General features: G+C 41.4%; 2 protein-coding genes and 1 long non-coding RNA gene across 11 annotated transcripts in view; 2 read left to right on the plus strand and 1 right to left on the minus strand.

The window, feature by feature from the left end:
- Window positions 1–396: 396 nt before the first annotated feature.
- Window positions 397–15,263, plus strand: appbp2 (amyloid beta precursor protein (cytoplasmic tail) binding protein 2). The gene is made up of 13 exons (XM_079732041.1): window positions 397–763; window positions 3,157–3,245; window positions 3,688–3,839; window positions 7,372–7,495; window positions 8,009–8,177; window positions 8,506–8,595; window positions 8,781–8,848; window positions 8,933–9,038; window positions 9,148–9,272; window positions 10,561–10,646; window positions 11,089–11,279; window positions 11,820–11,985; window positions 12,252–15,263. Exons 1-13 carry the CDS (start codon window positions 626–628, stop codon window positions 12,527–12,529), a joined length of 1,782 nt encoding a protein of 593 aa, XP_079588167.1. The 5' UTR covers window positions 397–625; the 3' UTR covers window positions 12,530–15,263.
- A 1,632-nt stretch (window positions 15,264–16,895) lies between these two features.
- On the minus strand, window positions 16,896–18,118 carry LOC307072272. 2 transcript variants are annotated; one of them, XR_013811670.1, is made up of 4 exons: window positions 18,028–18,118; window positions 17,827–17,928; window positions 17,009–17,733; window positions 16,896–16,921 (listed from the first exon to the last, which is right to left on the minus strand). It is a non-coding gene; the product is annotated as an uncharacterized lncRNA (long non-coding RNA). The 2 variants fall into 2 exon arrangements; XR_013811671.1 differs by having other exon boundaries at window positions 17,827–18,074.
- A 925-nt stretch (window positions 18,119–19,043) lies between these two features.
- The window catches only part of usp32 (ubiquitin specific peptidase 32), a 39,457-nt gene continuing 36,214 nt past the window's right edge, over window positions 19,044–22,286 (plus strand). For all 8 annotated transcript variants that reach the window (XR_013811722.1, XM_079732750.1, XM_079732751.1 and 5 more), the window contains exon 1: window positions 19,044–19,193. Coding sequence is in view for 7 of the 8 variants with exons in the window: in XM_079732750.1 (XP_079588876.1) it covers window positions 19,136–19,193 (58 nt within the window). In the remaining variant the exon portion in view is untranslated. The remainder of the gene's footprint in view (window positions 19,194–22,286) is intronic.

Raw genomic sequence — 22,286 nt, forward strand, 5'->3', positions numbered from 1 at the left:
CCAAACTCTCTACCGCCCCCTGGCGGCGTAAATATAATAAGAGAAACAGGAGATGTATTGGACCATTTTATGGCGATAACATGCACATATAAATAATTAAAGCAAGACGAAACAGCCACTATAAATATATTTTTTATCCCACTTATATCTTAATGCAGTGCCACACGAGGAAACCAATCTTTGGTCGAAGACAACAAAAGACAACAAAAGAAAGAGGACTGAGGAATAGCAACAATAAACTATTTTGCTGCTTCTTCGGGTCTCCAACATCTAATGAAATCACCACTTGGAATTCATAAATTACATTGATTTACAATAGGAAACTTTCCTCTATTTTTAAAGTGTGGCTGCATCATATGGGTGTACGTCATCCCGTGTGGCGTCGCGGAGCGCCAGATCGGGCGGACGACTCATCGGCCATGAAGGGGAGAAACATGTAAAATCGACAGCATCCACGGGATTTCCTTTGTAATTGAGTGACAGTGCTCATGCTTCTCGATCGAAAGCCCACCACAGTTGTACGAGGAGTTCCGGGGGGAGTGCTTTGATAGCAGCCAGGTAGCGAACAACGTAGTGAGAGTTTGGGGAAGGCTGAGGTGGTGCTCGGTGGAAAGAGGAAAACAACATGGCTGCGGTGGAGCTCGAGTGGATCCCGGAGACACTGTACAACACCGCTATCTCGGCCGTGGTCGATAACTACGGGCGATCGAGAAGAGACATACGCTCTCTTCCAGAAAACATACAGTTTGATGTCTACTATAAGGTAGGATCCGTCAACCTGGGTGTCAAACGTCACTGTAAAGACGTCCATGCTGAGCACGATTTGGCTTGGCTTTAACTGGAAGCTAGGTGTGTAGCGACATGCTAACGACAAAGTTGTCGAGGGAGACCTTTTCTTTAAAGCGATCGGTCAGGTCTGCAGGGGATCTGTCAGGTCTGCATGGGATCTGTTAGGTCTGTCAGGTCAGAGACCTCGTTTTCAAAGGGATCTGTTAGGTCTGCAATGGGTCTATTAGGTCTGCATGGGATCTGTTAGGTCTGCAGTGTCAGAGACCTCGTCTTTAAAGGGATCTGTTAGGTCTGCCAGGTCAGAGACCTCGTTTTTAAAGGGATCTCTTAGGTCTGCATGGGATCTGTTAGGTCTGCCAGGTCAAATACCTCGTTTTTAAAGGGATCTGTTGGGTCTGCATGGGGATCTGTTGGGTCTGCCAGATCAGATACCTTGTCTTTAAAGGGACGTTAGGTCTGCCAAGTCAGAGACCTCCTCTTTAACGGGATTTGTTGGGTCTACCAGGTCAGAGACCTCCTCTTTAAGGGGATCTGTTGGGTCTACCAGGTCAGAGACCTCCTCTTTAGGGGCATCTGTTGGGTCTGCCAGGTCAGATACCTCGCCTGTAAAGGGATGTGTTGGGTCTGCCAGGTCAGAGATGGGTTTGTCATCCGCCACAACACATAAAGACACACTCGTTTTTAAAGGTTAGACCGCCAGGCTGAGAATACAGATTCAAGCTACTCACAAATGCATCTTTCTCATCCATTCAGAACTAACGTTGGGTTGTTAGACAACTTACCAGGTCAATTAAAGTGTTTTCTTTTTCTCGTCAAACGTGTTTCTCATCTTGGTCACATGCATACTGTCTTTTATACTTGAGAACTTGTGGGGCTTTAGGGCTGTAACGTTTTGGTGTATCAAGAATACTAACTTTACTTTATTTCAAATCTACGATTTTAGATCAATCTACAATTGATCTAAAATCGTCTTTTATTCTTAAATACTTAACGATGGACTGGATGATATGACGTAGGCTTTTTGCATGTCGTTTCGTTTTTTACATCTTATTCTTCTACAATTGAAACGATGCGCATTGAATTGTGCAAGAGTCTGTTGACAGAAATGAAGTCGGTTCACAAAAACGGTCGCTTAAGCCACACAAACGAGTTATTTGTTTTGTGAGTTTCGTGTAACAAATCGAGTACATTTGGCCACGCCACCATCTTATGTTTGAGGGGGAAAGGGGATTTAATGAAAAACTCTTTTGTTATTGCTGCTCTTTCGTGGTCTAATAGTTTAATTAATATAAACACTGTCCTTAAATAAATTGCTAATTGATGTAGGCCAATTTTTTTTCTGTACAAAATACTGGTATGTCATCATTATCTTCAAATTTGTTTGCAACCTTGTCAACATCATGTTGTATTATGTTATTTAAATATTGATCATGCCAAACATGATTTGAGGGTATAATCCATTCTGAAAACACATACATTGGTAGGTTTAACTTATTGTATTGGTTATGATTATGCCAACCAAATTCAACAATAATACAATTCTTGTTCCAATTCCTTCCCATCGTGCTCTTCAATGTATTTTGTCAAGATAACAAAATTGTAATTAACAGTGTGTGAGTGATACTAATGCCTTTAAAGCACACTCATTTTTTAATTATCAGTATGCTACTGTTGGAATGGATAGGTGGTCGTAAAATATTCTGTACATATTTTATGTATCTCCATACATGACCAGGCGTTTTACCATTAAGTAACTTTACCATTTTAAACAATCTTATACTAGCACTAGCAGCGATCAGGGAACAGATTAGCTAAAATATATTAGACAGCTAATGAGCTAATTTCCTTGTCTCATAATTCATCCCAGCATTCAGTGATATCCCTACACCAAGCAAGCAGATGTTGTGTTACAGTTATTACTCTATCTGAAGTTCATATGAAACCCATACATTGCTAAACTAATCCAATATGGATAGGGCTATAGCCATGAGCAAACGTGTATGTAGCACATGATTACTAAACCTATAGGGAGCACCCAGCCTAACTACATTCTTCTGTCCAGCCCTGTCCACTTTGAGAATGCAGATGTTGTATGGGTGCTATTGTTACTACACTTGTTTGTACTCTGTTTTTTCAGGTATTTATTTATTTCCATCAATTTGAAGCAAATATAATAATTAATTCCTTTTATTTATTTAGCACTTTTCATGTACTCAAAGACAGCTTACATCACCATACAATTCAAGAGTAAAATATAATATTACTATCAGTCACCATCAGTTATGGTATTTCCAGGTCCTGTTTTTGGTAGGGCACTGGAATTTGCATGGTGACGTGTTTGTTCTTAATTTCTTTCCTTTCTTTCAGCTTTACCAGCAGGGCCGGCTATGCCAGTTGGGAGGGGAGTTCTGTGAGCTGGAGGTCTTTGCCAAAGTTCTGCGGGCCTCAGACAAAAGGTAAGTCAGAGTAAGGATGTGAATGCTAGTCATACCTGGCATATCCACCTCTTGAACAAATGCAGTCTAGGGTCAAGAGTAAAATGCTAAAGGGCAATAAGGTATTTGTTCTCTTGCATTATAGCAATGAGATTTAATAGGAGATGGACCGTTTTATTATATAATGAGGTGTTTGTTTTTAACTTGGATTGATGAATAATCATGAACAATAATAAACATATGCTCCACTTTGATTCATGATGTTTCGCACCAATATGTTCCAAAACTCCCAATAGCCATTTGACCTTTTTTGAATGGGAGAGCAATTGTGATTGATTAAGGGAGTTGAAAACTTCAGCAGACATTGTCATTATTTTTATGGTTCTTTGATCAATATGTACTTTTTTAACTGGACATCATGTATTATATTTTATAACCTGTCGTTGCCTAATCATTCTTCCAGACACCTCCTGCACCACTGTTTCCAGGCGTTGATGGACCACGGTGTGAGGGTGGCCTCCGTTCTAGCCAGCTCCTTTAGTCGCCGCTGTTCTTATATTGCAGAGTCTGATGCCCACGTCAAGGAAAAAGCCATTCAGTTTGGCTTTGTGTTAGGTAACAATTCCTTGATTAACCATATCTGCTTCACTTTAATTTTAACATCCCTTGAAATAAAGGATCTTCGGAGGTGAATTATAGCAGGTGTACTGAAGAAAGTACCGGAGCCTATAAAGGACTGTATAATTACCAAAGGGATGTAATCTGACTGAAGGAATTTATAACCAAATAATATAATAAACCTGTGTACGTATTTAACTAAGAGTGAGAGGAGACCAAAACTACGTTTAACAATTTAATACAGACAATAAACTGCCTACTACTGATACACATTGAACACATTGCCATATAAACACTTCAATACACACTCACACTCTACCTCCCCAATGCTGTACCCTCCCTTTAACCCAATCACACAGCCCGCACCCACACAGACAGTCCGACCTGAGGCCCCTTGGTGGGCCTAACAAATGTCCTCGTGCTCGTAGTGCGGCGCCGCTGGATCGTTGGTGCACGTGGGGTGAGGGAGGGGAAAGGGGGTGAGTCGAAACTGCCGGATACAAAGGGGGGCGTTGGAGAGGGGGGACACCTCCCTTGTAGATGGGGTGAAGATCGGCGGTGCTGCCTGGTAGGGGGGTTTGAACCCGCCTCACGAACCTCGTCTAGATCGAGGGAGACCAGCCTCTTCCCGGATCCCTCTGGCGACTGGGCCGCAAGCGCGTGTTCCTGGATAGCGCTCTTCACCGCGAGAAACACTAGCGAGCGAACGGACGGCAAACGCACCTCCGTCTGCCGATACACCGTGCTGCCGACAGCACGAAACACACGAATATTCCAACCCGCTACAGCCCTCGACTCCACGTCCGCACCGCGCAGCCTCCAACCGCAGGTTGCTAGCAAGAAAAAAACCCTTTGCCAGTGGCCGACTACGCGAGACTGATCAATTGACTGCGCGAGTGACCGTACCACCGGTAGACCAAATCACTCCGCACAGATAGGTCCCATCACAAACAAACACACAACATGCCCAAACTTGCTGCACCGACCAAACCGACACAACAAAAAGGCAAAACAAAAGAAATGAGTAATACAACACCCCATTAACGTAAAATCAACCAGTACAGCACGATTCCACACAACAAATAAAATAAACGTTTAATCCCTGCAAGTATGAACTATAATTGCCCTTATATGCAATTAAAGGGACAACAATATGAACATATGCAAACCTTCAGAACAGCAGGAGTATATTGAGTGTAATAAGTCTAACAAAATGTCTGATTTGTCGACTGGATATGAGAGACATGCAGTCATCCGAGAGCTTAGCAATGTGTCGCCGGTCAAGTAATCTCTGCTTGGTAGAAAAGGGCAAACATAAGGCCAAGCATAATTATGGAATGGATATCTTTCTATTTCAACATATTTTCAATAGAGCACACCTAGTCTTGTGATAATATTGGGTTGGTGACATGCAAAAGCAGTGTGTGCTTGCAAATACTGTCGTTCCAACACGTCTTCTTTGTCATGGAATATAAAAGTCGCTGGGAATCCTTATGTAACCCTTGTCCCGTGTAGTTAAATAATAAATCTAGATTGGTTAATACAATAAGACTGGGCCTGGGCTCGTTGTAGGAAACTACAACTTTGATTCATATGTTACTGTTAGATAATTTTAATAAATGACCACCACAACTGTATTTTAAATGTAAAAGTATTCATTCACATATTTATTCACAAAATGAAATACTAGTTGAATGTATTTTAGGAAAAGAAACAAATAAAATCAGATGCACGGGATTCTCCAATTTACAACAATGCAAACTCAATGTACCACACACAATCAAATTAACAACACACTTTAAATGAGGTTAACCCGTTGCAGGCCTGTTATTTGAAGCTTGTGTGCGGTGGGGCCTAAAAACTGTACTGGCCGCTTCACTCAGCGTTGAGCTCAAAATAAAAGCACGTGCATGTGTAGGTCAGTACTCACGAAATCCAGGGTGTAATTAGTAGGGGCAGAAAGGGATTGGGGGATGATATTCTCACGAAGATAATGGCAATGGCGGTGGCAATTCAAACACACATGCGGGCAATGGCGGTGGCGAAGTCACAAGGAAGAAAACACCGAAACAGCAGGGCCATCTGCTGGAAACCCCTCTCTCTCCAACGTCCAGCTCCTTTAAGCATATTATCCGATGAGCCACAATATCAAACACTATTTCATATCGAACTAGCATTAGCTTTGCGTTAACTTAAGTTACAATACAAAACTACGATATGCGGGCACATTAGCACAGAATGCTACCGCTAACTAGCACGTCGCTAACCGCGTTACACATCCAGTACTCTTCGTTACTATAACAGTTAGATATAGCACAATGGAGGCATACACATCGTATTCACCTTTTGCAGGTCACAGAGAAGTTTAAATCAGGACCACGAGTAGTCGACCTCACGATAAAACTTAACTGCTTCCCACACTACGATGCCTCCTCTAGCTCTCAGGTCAGGTTTCTTTCTCTACATGTGCTCACTACTCCCCACATTAACCTGCTGCACTAGTCCCGCCCGTTACACGGTGAGACTTTATTCGGATTTGTGAGGTTTTAATACAACCAAAGACAAAACAGAAATTAAATGATTTACGTGTGACAGGCAACAGGTTAAGTTAAACATAAACACAGCTTCTTCCTCTCTTTTAAATCCTGAATTCACAAATATTTTAGACTTGATAACTTAAAGACCTTTATATTAATTTATCTTTTAACTGTAAATAGTTTTATTAAACGTATTATATTTATGCTTTTAACCCGCACACATTTTAACCCATTTTATTATTATGAACTCTATTTATTTATGAACATTTAACACAGCATTTTATTATACTGTTAATTATTTTTTATGCTCTGTAACTTATGGTTTTTGTACAGGGCTACACTTAATTTCACCAAACTTGTGGACTTGAGCACACAGTCGATGAAACAGAATCAAATAAATTAATGTTGTTCAGAACATCCATTTAAAATGTTTTAAAAGCTCCCTCCGTGTGACAGAAAATTTGGGTGAGGCAAAATGAGAGTGTATGTTTGTTAGCGGCCGTTCTAGCTGCCGTTCAAACAACTCACTTGCATTTAGAAATCCCGTTTGGTAGGCTGCGAGAATTCGTGGATCATCGAGTGCCATGACAAAGGGCCAGGGCCATCCTGCTTGTTGGAGTGGTAAATTAGGTTTATATTGCATGGGAATGCACGGACGCAGCTTGAGTCTTTTCCAGTTTTTGGCAACGTCTTCCCGGGAATGGAGATCCAAGAAATTGGTTGAGAGGGAATTGCCCCTCAAGATGAATACATTTTGATTATGTTTTTATTTGGTTGGTAACAGTTGTTATCACAATATATCAAAAGATGGTGGCTTCCCAATCAGTATTGGTGCTTCAGTGTTGCAGGCGGGACCACGGTGCTCATATTGCTCAGTTAAACACCGTTAAGACTTCGAACAGGTTGAACCAGATTGGGCAGTCTAGAAATTAAATCACTATGCTGCTTCATCATTTAAATGTTGTAACTGATCGAATGCTCTTGCCCTTTAGGTGGCTTCTTATCTGACGCAGGCTGGTATGGAGATGCTGAAAAGGTCTTTCTGTCATGCCTGCAGCTGTGTACCCTACACAACGAGGTGCTGCACTGGTATCGGGCGGTGGAATGCTGTGTCAGGTATGGATCCAAGTCATTGTTTTCTACAATTGGTTGCTCTGTCCTTCTAAATGAGGAACCAAAATCATCTCGGATGCTTTACTTTAGAGCATAGCCAAGCGCTTGGTTTGTCTGTGTGTAAAATAAAGCTTTGTGATCTGTACGGATCATTGTTTGTAGACATGAAGCAAGAGGTTCACTAATTTGACCTGCAAGTTCTAAAGGCAAGCAGCAGCCACTTAATGAGCAAAATTCAAAATAGTTATGGAATCACAAGTTACCCTCCTACAAACACTGCATGCTTAATCAGCTGCTCTGCTTTTCTAAACTCTCGATTCACCATGCCTTGCTTATAAAACAAACAAAAAACCCCTATTTTTTTTCTATGTTTTATAAGCAAGGCATGATGAATCGAACAGTTTCTGTGGTCTATATCCAATACTTGAATCACCATGATGAATTACATTCTGCATATATTGCAACACCCCTCACCCTTTTTCTGCGCCTTCTTCACATTCCTCCTGTTTCTAACAGGTTGCTCCACGTCCGCAACGGCAACTGCAAGTACCATCTTGGGGAAGAGACCTTTAAGCTGGCCCAGTCCTATATGGACAAACTAGCCAAACATGGCCATCAGGCCAACAAGGCAGCACTGTACGGCGAGCTTTGTGCGTTGCTCTTCGCCAAAAGCCACTACGATGAGGTAGGTTGTGTTATAAAAGATGTGCATATACCTTTGTTCAGAAGTCTACCGGCTGATGAATACATCAAATTTTATTTTTTTTATAATGTTTTATCGTCTAGGTTATTTTATTTAAAGGTGAAGCATGAAATAATTCAATGTTATTCTTATTGTCATGTCAGGAAGCACACAAATACATGCACAGGGTACCTTCGATATTCTCAAATTATAAGTTCGAAAATTATATTCTGTGTGGGGGGAGATAGGGGTCATACCTTATGGTTTAGTGGTAGAGGCCAGTGGTATATAGCAAGAGCGCAACATCTAATCTTTGCCTTTTATCTTTTAGGCATATAGATGGTGTATAGAAGCAATGAAGGAGATAACGCCAGGGCTGCCTGTCAAAGTAGTGGTGGATGTTCTCAGACAAGCATCCAAGGTAAAGAAATCACCTGACCTTGATCTTATGTAAAAAAATAAATTTAAAAAAAAATAAATTACAATATTGGTCAGCTCTCAAAGCTGTTTTCCTTACCCATATGCAATGCGTTCTTGTTGTTCATGTGTGTTATGAATTTACATTCTAAACTGGTGAAGTTAAATCCCAATTTTTGTCTCCATTAGGCTTGTGTGGTCAAGCGAGAGTTTAGGAAAGCAGAGCAGCTGATTAAGCATGCAGTGTTTTTAGCAAGGTAACGTTTGTTATCAACAGTAATAAATGTTAATTACTTTGTCTTTCTATCTGACCCCAATTTGCTTTTGCTTTGTTTTTGCAGAGAACATTTTGGACACAAGCATCCGAAGTACTCAGACACTCTGTTAGATTATGGGTTTTACTTACTAAATGTAGACAACATATGCCAATCTGTTGCCATTTATCAGGTATGCATAACAGTGGTGTTTACTTGATCACCAACACTCACTTCATGGTTCTATTGCTCTAGTGCTTGTCTGCTATCTTCCACTCACCATGTCCACCCCCTATGTACAGACGGCGCTCGACATTCGACAGTCCGTATTTGGAGGAAAGAACATCCACGTTGCCACAGCCCACGAGGACCTTGCCTACTCCTCCTATGTGCACCAGTACAGCTCTGGGAAATTTGATAATGCTCTGTGAGTAGTAGTAGTAATAGTAATAGCTGCTTTGGTGGCTAATTCACTGAGAAATAGTGTCCCTTGTAGACAATGCCCAAGACTAAAGCATTTCCACCAAAATGACCCTGAACTTTTAGTCCCAGGAGCTACATATCAAGGGACGAAACGTTCCTTCAGCCCCTTACTGTCTGCGTTTTCACCACAGTCTAAATACCCGCGAAGTTTAGGCAAATTAAGGTAATTTAACATCAGACACATAACGAATATAGGACATGTAAAAGTGTGAAATACTGAGAGAACAAAATTGTGTTACGATGCAAATATGATTAATTTTCCAATAAGAATAGAGAGATCTCATAAAGCCAGTCAAAACAAGCCAATGCTCTGAACTTCAAAATATGCTATGAATATGAGGATTCAATAATGGAGTTTAATTTTTAATCCAATTGTAAAATAGCGTAGGGAATGTAAGTGACGGGATGAGGGCTATTAAGATAATTGGGAGTGCATTCTTTAATGCATCCATGTTTGGGAGAAGTTCATTTTTTTAGGTTGTTTCCCTGTTTGATAAAAGTAGGCTACCACTGTTTCCGAAGAAGATGGTATCGAAAACAACACTGTTGCAATACAACTGCACAAATGCATATTCACGTCCCGCGGTAAACATTGGCTTGTAGTGCCGACTGCTATCAAGATGAATGATCAACGCATAAAACCGATAGCGGTTATTAAATGAATGTAGTCAACCACTATGGATGCAGTAAGAGGACTGTGTGATTTACTGCTAGTTGAAGTTAACAAAACAGTCTGTCTGTGGCTGCAGATGTTGAAATGGCTGAAATAAAAAGCTTCCAGTACTCTGATCAATCTGATTTTCCGCGCTGCCAGCCCCACGCCCAAGGTTCCTGTAACTTTGGATGTTCTTACCCCAACCAGCAGAGACAATTTTGGGGGTAAAATCATGACCTCAAAAATCTATTTGGACCCTGGTTCCAGCGGTTAAAACTTACCTAGTTCTTCAAAGGTCCCTAGTTCCTGCAGTGAAAATGTGTCTTATTATATTAAGTATACATTTGTTTCGGATGCATCTGAAAATAGAGTTCTATGGAAATCCTGCAGTGCTTTGTATGTCAAGAAGATTTTCAATGTGTCTAGGATTCCTATTGAGACTTCTACAATCCTAATCCAGTTCCAGGATATTTATTAAGGAAAAATCCATTTGCTCCCCTGTAAAATTTTCAAAGGAAAAAAATATATAAATTATTTTATATTTGCACCATTTTAAAATGAACACTTCTTCCTACAGATTCCATGCAGAACGTGCCATAGACATTATAACTCATATTCTGCCTGAGGACCATCTGTTACTGGCCTCTTCCAAGAGGGTCAAAGGTAAGCCGAGACAGTGAACACATTCAGGAAGTTGTGCCACTGTGAAGACAGCATCGGGCATATTATTTTTGTATGTTTAACATCAAAAATATTGTTTATGTGCAATAACCAATGATGCACAAGAGATGGTGCTGTTCTCAAGGTTAGATTGTTGGTGATGCTAGTGGTTATTGTTGTTATTTTGTCACTTCTCTTGTGGTTATTGTTATTTTGTCATTTCTATTGTGGTTATTGTTTTGTTATTTCCCTTGTTCCAATTGTCACTTTTCTTCTGACTGAATACATACGAAAGTATATTTATTTCAGCAAAGAATAGTTAACTTGGTACTGCTTAAAACCGAAATGCTTTTTTAAATCTGCATGCCCTAGACTTTCTGGACAGTCTCAAAGATGACTGTGGACGCCATGACTCAGAGTTTGTTGTTCCGTTGTCCTGAAACAGCCCTGATCCTGGAAGAGATTGCCATCGACTGCCACAATAAAGAGACAGAGGAACGTCTGCTACAGGAGGCTCATGACCTGCACCTCTCCTCTCTGCAGCTTGCCAAGAAAGCGTTTGGGGAGTTTAACGTACAGACGGCAAAACACTACGGCAACCTGGGCCGCCTGTATCAGTCTATGAGGAAATTTAAGGTCAATGCAGTGTGCGTGCGTGGGTGTAATGGAGTGTATGGGCGGGCGTGGATATACAACCTTGCTGAACTGTTCCGTCATTAGCGGAACTGTAGCTTTAATTACTAACCACTTCCCATTAATCAAACTGAAGTATATGGATGCAAACTTCAAGGCATCAAAATCACAATAGTAATTAGAACTAATAAAATATGTGAGCAAAGAAAAATGGTTACTCAACCTAGCACCGAAGTCTTGAGAAATGCTGGGATGCATGCGCATATATTGGGATACACAGTAAACGCAAGTTTGAAAATGGTGTATAGGGGTCTGAGTCAGTTAAAAGCACCATTATTCTGTTCAGTCAGCATTGTTTTTTTCCACTGAGCTGACGTAGCAGAGTCCTGCTCGAATACACTGGGAGTATTGAAAAAAAAAGTACAAACTACATGTCCTCTTGATGCAAATCCATTCCAGATGGGTTGAATGGATCATGTGTATTGATCAAAACGGGCCCATTTCCAGGGCTGATGTCGGTGTCGTGTGTTTGGCTCTGGACAGGAGGCAGAGGAGATGCACATCAAGGCCATTCAGATCAAGGAGCAGCTGCTGGGCCAGGAGGACTACGAGGTGGCGCTATCTGTGGGCCACCTGGCCTCCCTCTACAACTACGACATGAACCAGTACGAAGACGCAGAGCGCCTCTACCTGCGCTCCATTGCCATCGGTAGGCCACCTATAGCCCCAATTCATGGGGCGTGACCGCTCGTGACCACTCAGTCAGCGACATTACTTATGGCACGCACTTTACAACAAACTCCTTAGATGCACTAAATGCACAGTATGTTATTTTTATAATTCATAATGGTTCCTCTATGGACCCTTTTCACAGAGGTGTCCTCATGGGACAAGCATGAGTTTTGTATGATGAGCAACACCTGCGTTGGCCCAAGGATGACGATTCTTAATGCAAAACAAAATGTCGTTGTGTAGGGAAGAAGCTGTTTGGCGAGGGCTACAGCGGCCTGGAGTACGACTACCGTGGCCTCATCAAGCTCTACAACTCGGTGGGCAACTACGAGAAGGTGTTTGAGTACCACAACATCCTCTCCAACTGGAACCGACTGAGGGACCGGCAGTTTGCTGTGGCCGACGCCTTGGAGGACGTCAACACCACGCCGCAGCAGACGCAAGAAGTGGTGCAGGCCTTCCTCTTGGCCCAGACCCTGGGGCCCGCTCGGCCAGGCCTGGGCCCCCCCGTGAGGGATTAAAGGGGAAGAAGGAGGGACCCAGACACTGGGGACCCTCCGTGAGGGATTAAAGGGGAGGAAGGAGGGACCCAGACACTGGGGACCCTCCGTGAGGGATTAAAGGGGAGGAAGGACCTATTGGCTAAAGCTGGGGATGTTGGAGGGTGACAGAAAGAGGATGTGAGTTCTGAGAGGACCCTTGTGAGTTCACACACATTTATTTGGGAGAACCCTGGGAAGAGGTGTATATGATTATGAGAGAGCTGGATAGATGGATGGATGGGTTGTGTCAGCACTGTTGCCATTACACATCCACATGCTTGGCTAAGAATATGTCTTATCAAAACCACTCTACACAAACCGCCTAGATTGTTGGATCAGTTCACTGGCATCCCTGGCTACAGATTAGACTAAGACCTTTTCAAAGAGAAGCAACAAGATGTATCTGCAAGTGTGGAGATTGAGATGGAAAACAGACTGGGTTTTCTGCCTCAAAACCCCTTCCCCTCCCCCCTCCTGGACCACAAAGGACACAACCTGACACATCTTGTTAAATGTGTCCTCGTCAAACATGACCAACAGTTTCATCATCAATGTGTGGTTGTTTTCTTTTTCAATTCATTGAAGCAACATCAGTCGAGTGTGAGTTATGCATAGCTTTTCTCAAAGGATAGACAAGCACTTAAGGGGAAAGTTTAGGTTTGGTGTATTTTAGTTACTATTTTGTTGCATACGAGGCTGGAGGGCTTGTTAATTTGTTTTTATTATAATCAGGATTGGGGAAGGTAATCCCCAGCGAATTCAGAGTAGAACAGACATTGCTTTATTAAAGACCCAGTGAATCCAAAATACGTTTATTCTCCTTGCTCTAAACATGATCATATTTCTTAAATGGTCGGGAACAAATTAATATATGCCATTTGCTCACTGTTGCTAAAATAAGCCCGTATTTTAGAGAAAACGAGGGTAAAGCCTATGTTCCTCTCAAACACTAAAAGGCGGGTAACGGTCGTTTCGTGACGCCGAGGGGCCTTGAAGTAAACTCCTCGACGAAGGGACGATGGCGACCAGGTGTTAGGGGCTGGGTGGAGCTCTACCTGGGACGCGACGGACCGAGAAAGTGTTTAGCCTCTCCGACAGTTTTTGTATTTTGCCACTGTGTGTATGTGTGTGTGTGTGAGAACGCGGATCTGCGAAGCTTGTTATGGAAAGCTGTTGATTTTAATGTCTTAGAGGGGGTTTGGCTTCCCAGACACCTATGCTAAATCGCCGTGGTGTGTGTGGATGTGTCGAGCGCCGTCTCGAAATGCTCGCGTCCAAGTGAGGGGTCAGACTTCTCGGTATACCGCCACGGTGACGGGGGCATGATATACAATGTTGCTGACTATCCTGCTATCTACACAAAGACAGGACTGAAAAAACGAAAAGTAGCCGCTGTTTGTAACATGCCCCGTTCCCTTCCTAGAGCTCTTGAGCATTTAAAAAAAATATTTTGTTTAAGTTCACTAGCTCTTTAAAAGTGGTAATTATGTAGACGTGTCATTTGCTTTCCTGCAGACTATTTTTTTTTTTTTTTTTTTTTTTAAACAAAGGAATTAGGGAGAGGAGAGCATTGTGTGTACAGGTTGCCTGGTGAGGTCATTGGCCTTCCTTTTCTTCTCCTTAATATATTTAATCTCAAAGGGGGTGTTATGAGAGTGTGTGCTTGTGCAAGTGTGTGTGTGTGTGTGTGTGTGTGTGTGTGTGTGTGCATGTGCACACACACAGTTTTTTGTCACCACGCCTGTGTGCGTACACACATGCTTGAGATTGTTTGAGTGTGTTTTTAAAGCTTAACATACAGACAGAGCCCTGGGTGCCTCGGTGCTCCACTGATGACTACCAGCCTTACACCAGCGGTCAGTTCTCTGCCGGCGGACCCGTGCTATGTCAATGTGCTAAATGATTCAACCCCTCAAGGACAGTGCACTGGGGACCAATGTTGCGTGTCTGTGTCTTGGCCAGCCTATGATTTCCCTGTGCATTAAGACGATCCTCTGCAAGCAGTAACCTCACCAATTATTCAAAATGTTATGCCTCCCCTACATACTCCACTTTTCTTTTCTCTCTAAATAATGAACAATTAAAGTATCCCCTTCCTCTCGAGTCACTCCTTGGTAGAAATCATTGTCATTTGTCACTCTACTGTTGGATGTGTCATTTTTTGATTGTGTGACTGCTTTAGATGAGGTTGTACTCTTGGCCCTAGAGGTGGCTCAGAAGATTATTTGGCATGATCTAGCACTCCACCATATTCCTTTGTATTTGAATAACTCAGCCCTGCAGTGTTTTGATTAGCGGGAAGTTAAGTCAGTGGCAAGTTCCACTCAGTCACTAGTGGCCCTCTCCAGAATGTTATCCATTCAATAGTCAAATTGAAGCATTGGAAGGAGAAACACTTTCTTTCACAAAATGATTTGCACCGTGAAGTGTCATTTCAAAATATTGTCCCCCAAGTAATGGTCCATGTCTAATTGTTATATTCTTCAGCACCACACAGATCGATAAATATTGAATGAGACCCAACATTAGAAGAACAGCCTCATTAGAATGGGAGACTGAAGTGGAGGTTTGGGAATTATGTTGAAAGAAAAGGTATATACAATTTGTTCTAAAGTACAACTGCCGTTTATGAAAGGGAGTAGATCGTGTGCTAGATGAGTTGGTTGGTTCGGATAGTTTTGGAGAAATGGATCTTCAAGTTGCTTGACATCAAGGATGGATGAGTTGAAACATGTTCAATAAAGCTGTGATCTCTCCAAAAAGTGGAATACCTGTGCCTAATTTCCTTGTCGGGAACATAAATCTATGACATTCAGTAACTGATGACATATACCACACATAAAAATATACCACAATGGGCTGCCTAGACCTGTAGATTAAAGCTGCCCTGTTCCTCGGTGAAATACATTTCCATTGAGGAACAATAAGTTCATTGCAGTTGATAGTTCCTTTTCCAATAAATTTTCTATGCAGCTTAACAAATAAACTACATACCTCTATCACAATTATTTGTCACATAGTAATGCATACATGTTTGGCAGTAACATTTGAACTCCAAACCCATAACTAGATGCTTTAAGTAAGTTATTTAAACTTGTAAACATTATTCTAAAGGGTCTAAGCTAAAGGAACTAATGCAACAACCAGAGATGGAAAGCATTGAAGAGACAACTGAAAAGTAAAAGGACATTTATTTGTGAGGGAAACAAAGGGAAAGGTAATCTGACCGATGGTGGAGCAAAAGGAAAGTAACTTATCTCAGTTCCTTGGAAAGAAAATAACCAAAACCCTGACTCGCCTAGCTTGCGACAGTAAAACAAAACATACACTGGTTGCATCCATGCCCTACCTGGGGGATGGAGGTAGAAAACAGCAAAACAAAAAAATCCAAAGGAAAAAAAAGAAAGTCAGAAGGAGATTGACATTGACATAGACATTCCTTGGGTGCAGACATTCATAAACCTGGCCACAATCAGGAATATAAGGAGGGGAGGTACCTGTGGGAAGACAGATGGAAAACAAGACACAACCACGAACTCAAGGGCTACTGGCAAGGCATGTAACAACTGGTTACACATTGGTCAGTTTTCTTCTGCCATTGCTCATAGTAAATACGCACCGTTTTCATCAATTCATATAAAAAAACATTCGAAAAATATATATTTTTAACATAAATATACAGCGTAAATAAGTAATATAAGTTGACAGCTTGCTTGCAATGTTTTCAGCTTTTCTTCTCTATCCCGTCATCGATGAGATGTTTGATATGTACCCATATACACCATACCTGCAGATGAAGAGTTGGAAAGAAGGATGGGCATAAGAAGGGTCACAAAGGTGTTATGTAATCATATTGTTGTGTATGCAGTATTACCAATGCATTATTTATCTATATTCTTTGTACCTGATGGAAGAATGTTTCCTTAACCTAAGAGAGTTTTGTACTTTGTTAATGCATAATAATTAAAAAAAGAATAATATTTTTTTTTATATATATACATTGGTAGTCAAGGCGGGGCCCTATTGTTGTTAAGGCTTAATTATAACCATACAGTGCTGGGGAAAACGGACGGGAAGAGGTTGCTGAGCCTGTTTGTGAGGCTTCTCTGTATTCTCATTTGTTGTATATAATTGATCATAGGAATAACTTAGTATAAGACATATGTATCAAATCAAATCCAAGCACGTGAATCCCTACCTCAGCCACGAAGCCCAACAGCCGTCCAGCCGTCAACCCCAGAGTCCCTAAAGTTTGGATCAAGGGGGGCAAGCCGAGGGATGCTGACAGGAGTCCCCAGCGATGACCGTAAAGCCACAATGGTAAGCAGTGTATTCCAATGATCACCCAAGTGCCCAGAGGGGTCTTATACCCTTGAAGACATAGAAAAACAAAACTGCTTCATGTGCTTGTATTTAGGTTATCTGTTAAACATACAAAAATAACTTTGAATGCCTTACCTTTTGCCATGATTGATCTCACTAAATATGGACTAGTTGTGAAGCTGCTTTTCCAGTCTGCACCTCTGGCACTGTGGTTACATACAAACACACACCACTCTACTGCAGTCACCAACCAACCCCACTACACAGAGATAGGGACCAAGTAAGAAGTAAGTGATTGCTTATACAGAAATGATAGTTGTGAGAGAATGTTTTAGAGATAACAATAGTTTTAAACATTAACAACTGTTTGCAGAGTCAGCACCATCTCTAGCCTTTTCTTATTTGTGTAAATTGCCATATTTTGTTTTTAGGTTACATTTCAGTACAGGTGTCACAAGCATGATGCTATAACTGCAGTTGGAATTTATTGTATGGCGGTGGTATAACCTCGAACAACATGCTCCACAGCATTCCTCTGCTTAAATTGTCCACTACCACATCCAGCCAAGCCCCAAACCTGGACGTCTGCCCCAGCCTCCTGGCTACCCAGCCGTCCACACCTGAGAACATAACACCAACATCGCCATGTCTTTAATCTGCCAAAATGCGACGGCGACAAGTTGGACTCCAGTGTCTAGGTATAGACTAGTATTCTTCATTTGTATAGTGCTGACATTATACAACTAGTAGAGACGCAACATTACCATCAAGCAGTATGGAGATTGAATACAGCGGAATAAAGAAAGCTGGTCTCCTGAAGACTACCCAAGAGATAAATACAAGGACAATCCTAATGTATCCTAGAGGAGAGTACACAATACACAAGGATTACATTTATTATGTTTAATTATTTATATATACTCAAATGATTTGGATAAATGTAATTTTCATACCGATAATATTCGGCCAGTACACAAAAACGTGTCGGCGCATTGCTGATTCTGCCATCCTGCCTTTGGAGCCTAGGTAGGATTATGACACCTCCTGTTTTGTTTCTGGTTCCAGTCGCATGCGGGAGAAACAATTATGGAATTACTCATGCCAGTTTAAGGTAATTCTCAAATTCACAATTATCAGCATATCGATAATCTTACATCAGAACTAATATGGTAGTTTCAAGCACGGTAATGCATGTGTTATAAAGGAAAGGGAGCCAATGCGCTAATCACGCCCACACCTTCGTCGCGTCCGTTTAAAAGAGGACGTGGGGCTGCAACGTAACGCAGCGGTTCAAAATGGCCGCCGACCAACCGTGGGAACTTTTCTTCTTTAATATAGTCCATGGAACTTTTTGGACGATGCTGTTATACCGTTTTGTCACAAACGAAATATCTCCCATTGATTTCAATGTATTTTTCGGCTTTGATGATACTTAAATACAAAAATCTCAAAATTGATATCAAGTTATTCTAAAAGAGCAATAGAAAAATGTTAAACAAAAATAATGACGTTAATTTGTCACGTCAAAAATTATGACATGATTCAAATTAAGGCATTGCCCTTATAACATAAGGGGTATTATTATTTTTCTTATTATTCATAGTTATTCATAGCTTAAAAACGAATTATAGAAAATTGTCAGCAATAAGGGCTACGAATACATATTTTTCATAATGAAAGCTAGTATCAGAAGCAAATTACGGATTTAGAGAAAATTATTATAGAACATTTTATTTAGTTTAACTTATCATAATATTATTTAGTTTAACTTGTTATAACACACAGATGGTTCTAAATCGCAATCCACTAGAGATTGCTGTTGCGCTTGTTTGACGCGAAATGGTATCGTTTCAAACACGTTGGAACTGATAGTTAAAACGATTATTACAACACACTATTAACACACACATCATCTTCTGCTATCATTTAGGTAATACACTTAAAACTTAAAAATAATAATAATTGAAAACATATCCGTCTGACTTGTTTACAACTGTCGTTGCTTGTGTCATGGTGGTATGTGGTGTCAGTGACAGGCCACTGGGGTCATGTGACCCAGCGTGGGTCACGTGACCTAGCGTGGAGGCGTCGGCGAGGAGGAGGAGCCGTCTCTGGAACACGGAGCAACAACATTCACCCGTTCACCACATACACACTGCACACAGGACGGGTTTCACAATAAACGGATAAGGCAACAGGCACTCCTCAGACAGAGCTAACAACGGCTACATATTCCTCCCACCAAAATGAAATGAAGGGAGCATGGGGGCCAAAGAGTCACGGATAGGTTTCCTGTCGTACGACGAGGCGGTCAAGAGAGGTAGGAGACCAAACCAGAGCTAAATCCATCACGTCTGCGTTAGCCTACCCAAGCTCGCCCCGTTAGCTAGCCTGCTAGTCATTTGCTAACGACAGAGACGGGCTCTGCTTGGTCTAAGAGCAAACACGCAATGCAGATCTTTTTCGAAGTATGCCAACGATAGATTTGAAATGCGCCTTGAATGCACATTAATGTGATGTTAGCTCCTTAACAACACAAGCTGCATTAGCTAGCAGGCGTCCCCTGATTATTATGATGTGTTCGAGATGTCAGCTCACTGACAGACTTAAGTCGTATGAATCCCTGCTGTCTGAAGCCTAGGAGCTTCAAAGCGCAGATGAGAGTTTTCTTAAATGCTTGTGACAGTCACTTCATACATTTCTCCCTCACCTGTAGGCTTATTGCTTAGTAACATAAAGGCACGTTTATATTGAGTTAAATATGTGTATACGATAGATGATCTATCCAGCATCAATCCACTTTTTCTGTTTTGAAACCCAAAGAGGTCTCGAGCATACCATCTACGTTGTTGAGACTCAAGGTCGATGATTTAAATCTTAATCGATAACATATACATGTATTTACACGCAAATTAAAGTGAGGGCCTGAACCAGCAAAAGCGCTTCTGGTTGCCTACAGCATATAGCTTGGCGTATTGGGGACCACCTAACTGACGTGTCAGTGCAGTAACGTTGGTTAAGCACTAAACACAAACATTTTATTTTTTACCCTAATGAATAATGTTAAACCTGACGATTATGCATCGGTTAACATTCAGCTTTGGAAAGCTGAACTGCGGCTTCAAGAATCAAAGCTGGTAGAGCATGTTTCGTGTCATCTATTTGGCCATCGTTATCGCTACCCTTCTCATAACACAGAGGCAAGTGATGCATCTGACTAACTTCCAAAAAAAACAGGTAATAAACAATCTGTTGTATAGTATTCCAAGCTGTGGTTGATGAAGACTTGCAGCGGTGTGAATCCAAAATGTTACACTGTGTTTTTATGTTATACTGCTACAACTAAGAATATAGATCAGGGGTCTCAAACTCAACTTACCTGGGGGCCGTTTGAGGTAGAGTCTGGGTCAGGCTGGGCCACATCAAGTATTCCACAAAAAAAAGTAGCACAACTGACCCAATCTAAGTTAATGATCGGGCTATAATTAGATCACATTGGCTATGTAATCGCTGACAACAGGGGACATTTCATAGTGGTTGGTGAAAATTGGGACATTTTAGCGTCCTTTGGCTTTTGTCAGGACTCAGGACACGTAACTCAAAATTGGGACTGTCCCGGCAAAACCGGGACATCTGGTCATCCTATCACAAGTGATAAAAAACCGTGGCAAGCGTCTCAGCAAAAATGTGCGTTTGACAACAACGCGCGGCCCGCACTAACACTAAACTTTGATGTCAAGTAGGGGGCCACAATATTTCATCCCGCGGACCTCAATTGGCCCCCGGGTCGCGAGTTTGAGACCCCTGATGTAGATCATTGTTTACATGTGACCTATTGAAATGTCTTCCGAGCATTTCCTTTTGTAAAACGTCAACATCGGTTGGCAAAGGCTGCTTCTTTCTTCGTGACCCATGTACTGGGTTGGTTCACAGACTTTTTCTATTTTCATACAAAAACGAAAGGGTGTGTTGTCATATGAAGTCTATTAACTATAATGTCGGTGTCGAAGCTCTGACCCTTGGCTCACTTGGGCCTGGCTTAACTTTTCAAAATAACGAGCACTTCATGGATCCTGCAATGGCTACATGATGGTCAGTGGTTAATCGCTGTGTGCATGATGTCCACATGTTTCTGTGTGTGTATGTTTTTTTTTATTATGTCATATGACTACTTATAAAAAAACATTTTTTCCAATAAGACCTTTCTGTTTAGCTTAAATTTCAACGCAGTACCTACATTTAATTAGTTGCATTCATCCAATCTGTAAAAGGTGAAATAAATCCTTCTGCTTCTTACACATTTTTGTAATCAATTTATTCTAACCATTATTGCAAGGGACAATCCTATTGTCGCTTCTCTCTCACTGACTGAGCGATGCTTCTCTCTCAATCTGTATCATCAGTTGTCATTTAACATTCTTGGTCCACAAACCATGCCCTTATTTATTTTTTCTCATCCTCCACTATCAATTCAAAAACGCATTGAACAGAGGCAGTTAATAATAGAAAACCCAACCATTGGTGTTATGAACAGCTCGTTGTTGCTCCCCACAACACTTTTCACACCACAGGATTCGACTTCCTGATCAGTCGGTGACTGGTCCAAATAGCCTGCTAGATATCTGTTTGACATCTGTGATGCATAATATGCGTGCCATCTAAACAGAATACGCCTTTGAACAGTTCACACATAAGGATCGTTGCTCAAGGTCCGAGCCCTTACAGGAATAAGGCTAGGTTGTTGTGCTTTAGAAGGTCGTGAAGCGGAGCCGCAACTGTTTTTCCACAGCTTTGAAACATAAAAGAGATTGTGGATAGGGTTGCTGCTGGGTTACACTTCTTAATCCAGTATGTGTTGGTTTTATTATACCAACAATAGGCCATTTGGCTGGCCACCTTTTTAAGAGACGAACACCACTAGCTTGAATAGTACAATACACAAATGTTGTTATCAAATGCTTGAAATTCAGAAGGTTTATACCTGTGCTATGGTTTCTAGAGCATGTACATGTTCAATTCTTGTTATAACATGTTTTAATGTCTCTCCGGCTGCTCTAAGTTGTGAACAATCAGTAGTTGGCCCATTGTTGCCTCATGAAGTTGTAAATATCTCTTCAAATTTATTCTATTGCATGTTAGAGAACACGGCTGCATTGGGCTCATGTTGTTCCTATCTCTGGTGAGCTATGAAAGTTACTAGTTTATTATTAACTCTTAACTGGCCTTCATGGAATATAATGCACCGGTGCACAACCTTCCGACATTGCCTTTGCCCTATTGTTGGTAATACTCAAAGCTTCCATTTTGTCTCAGCGGATCAAAAGGTTTCTGAAGAAATCTAAATGCAAAGTGAGTCCAAAGGATGGATATTTAGAACACTTTGATGAACAACAGTAGATAGATAGGTAGATAG

Source organism: Pollachius pollachius (genome assembly GCF_949987615.1).
Source record: "Pollachius pollachius genome assembly, chromosome: 3".
Taxonomy (NCBI): Eukaryota; Metazoa; Chordata; class Actinopteri; order Gadiformes; family Gadidae; genus Pollachius; species Pollachius pollachius.

Bases quoted from the DNA above. Each gene is read 5' to 3' on its own strand.
- appbp2 (XM_079732041.1), top strand. From the start codon at position 626: ATGGCTGCGGTGGAGCTCGAGTGGATCCCGGAGACACTGTACAACACC. The intron at 8,596-8,780 runs GTAAAGAAATCA...TGTCTCCATTAG, and splicing joins TTCTCAGACAAGCATCCAAG to GCTTGTGTGGTCAAGCGAGA. The intron at 11,986-12,251 runs GTAGGCCACCTA...GTCGTTGTGTAG, and splicing joins CCTGCGCTCCATTGCCATCG to GGAAGAAGCTGTTTGGCGAG.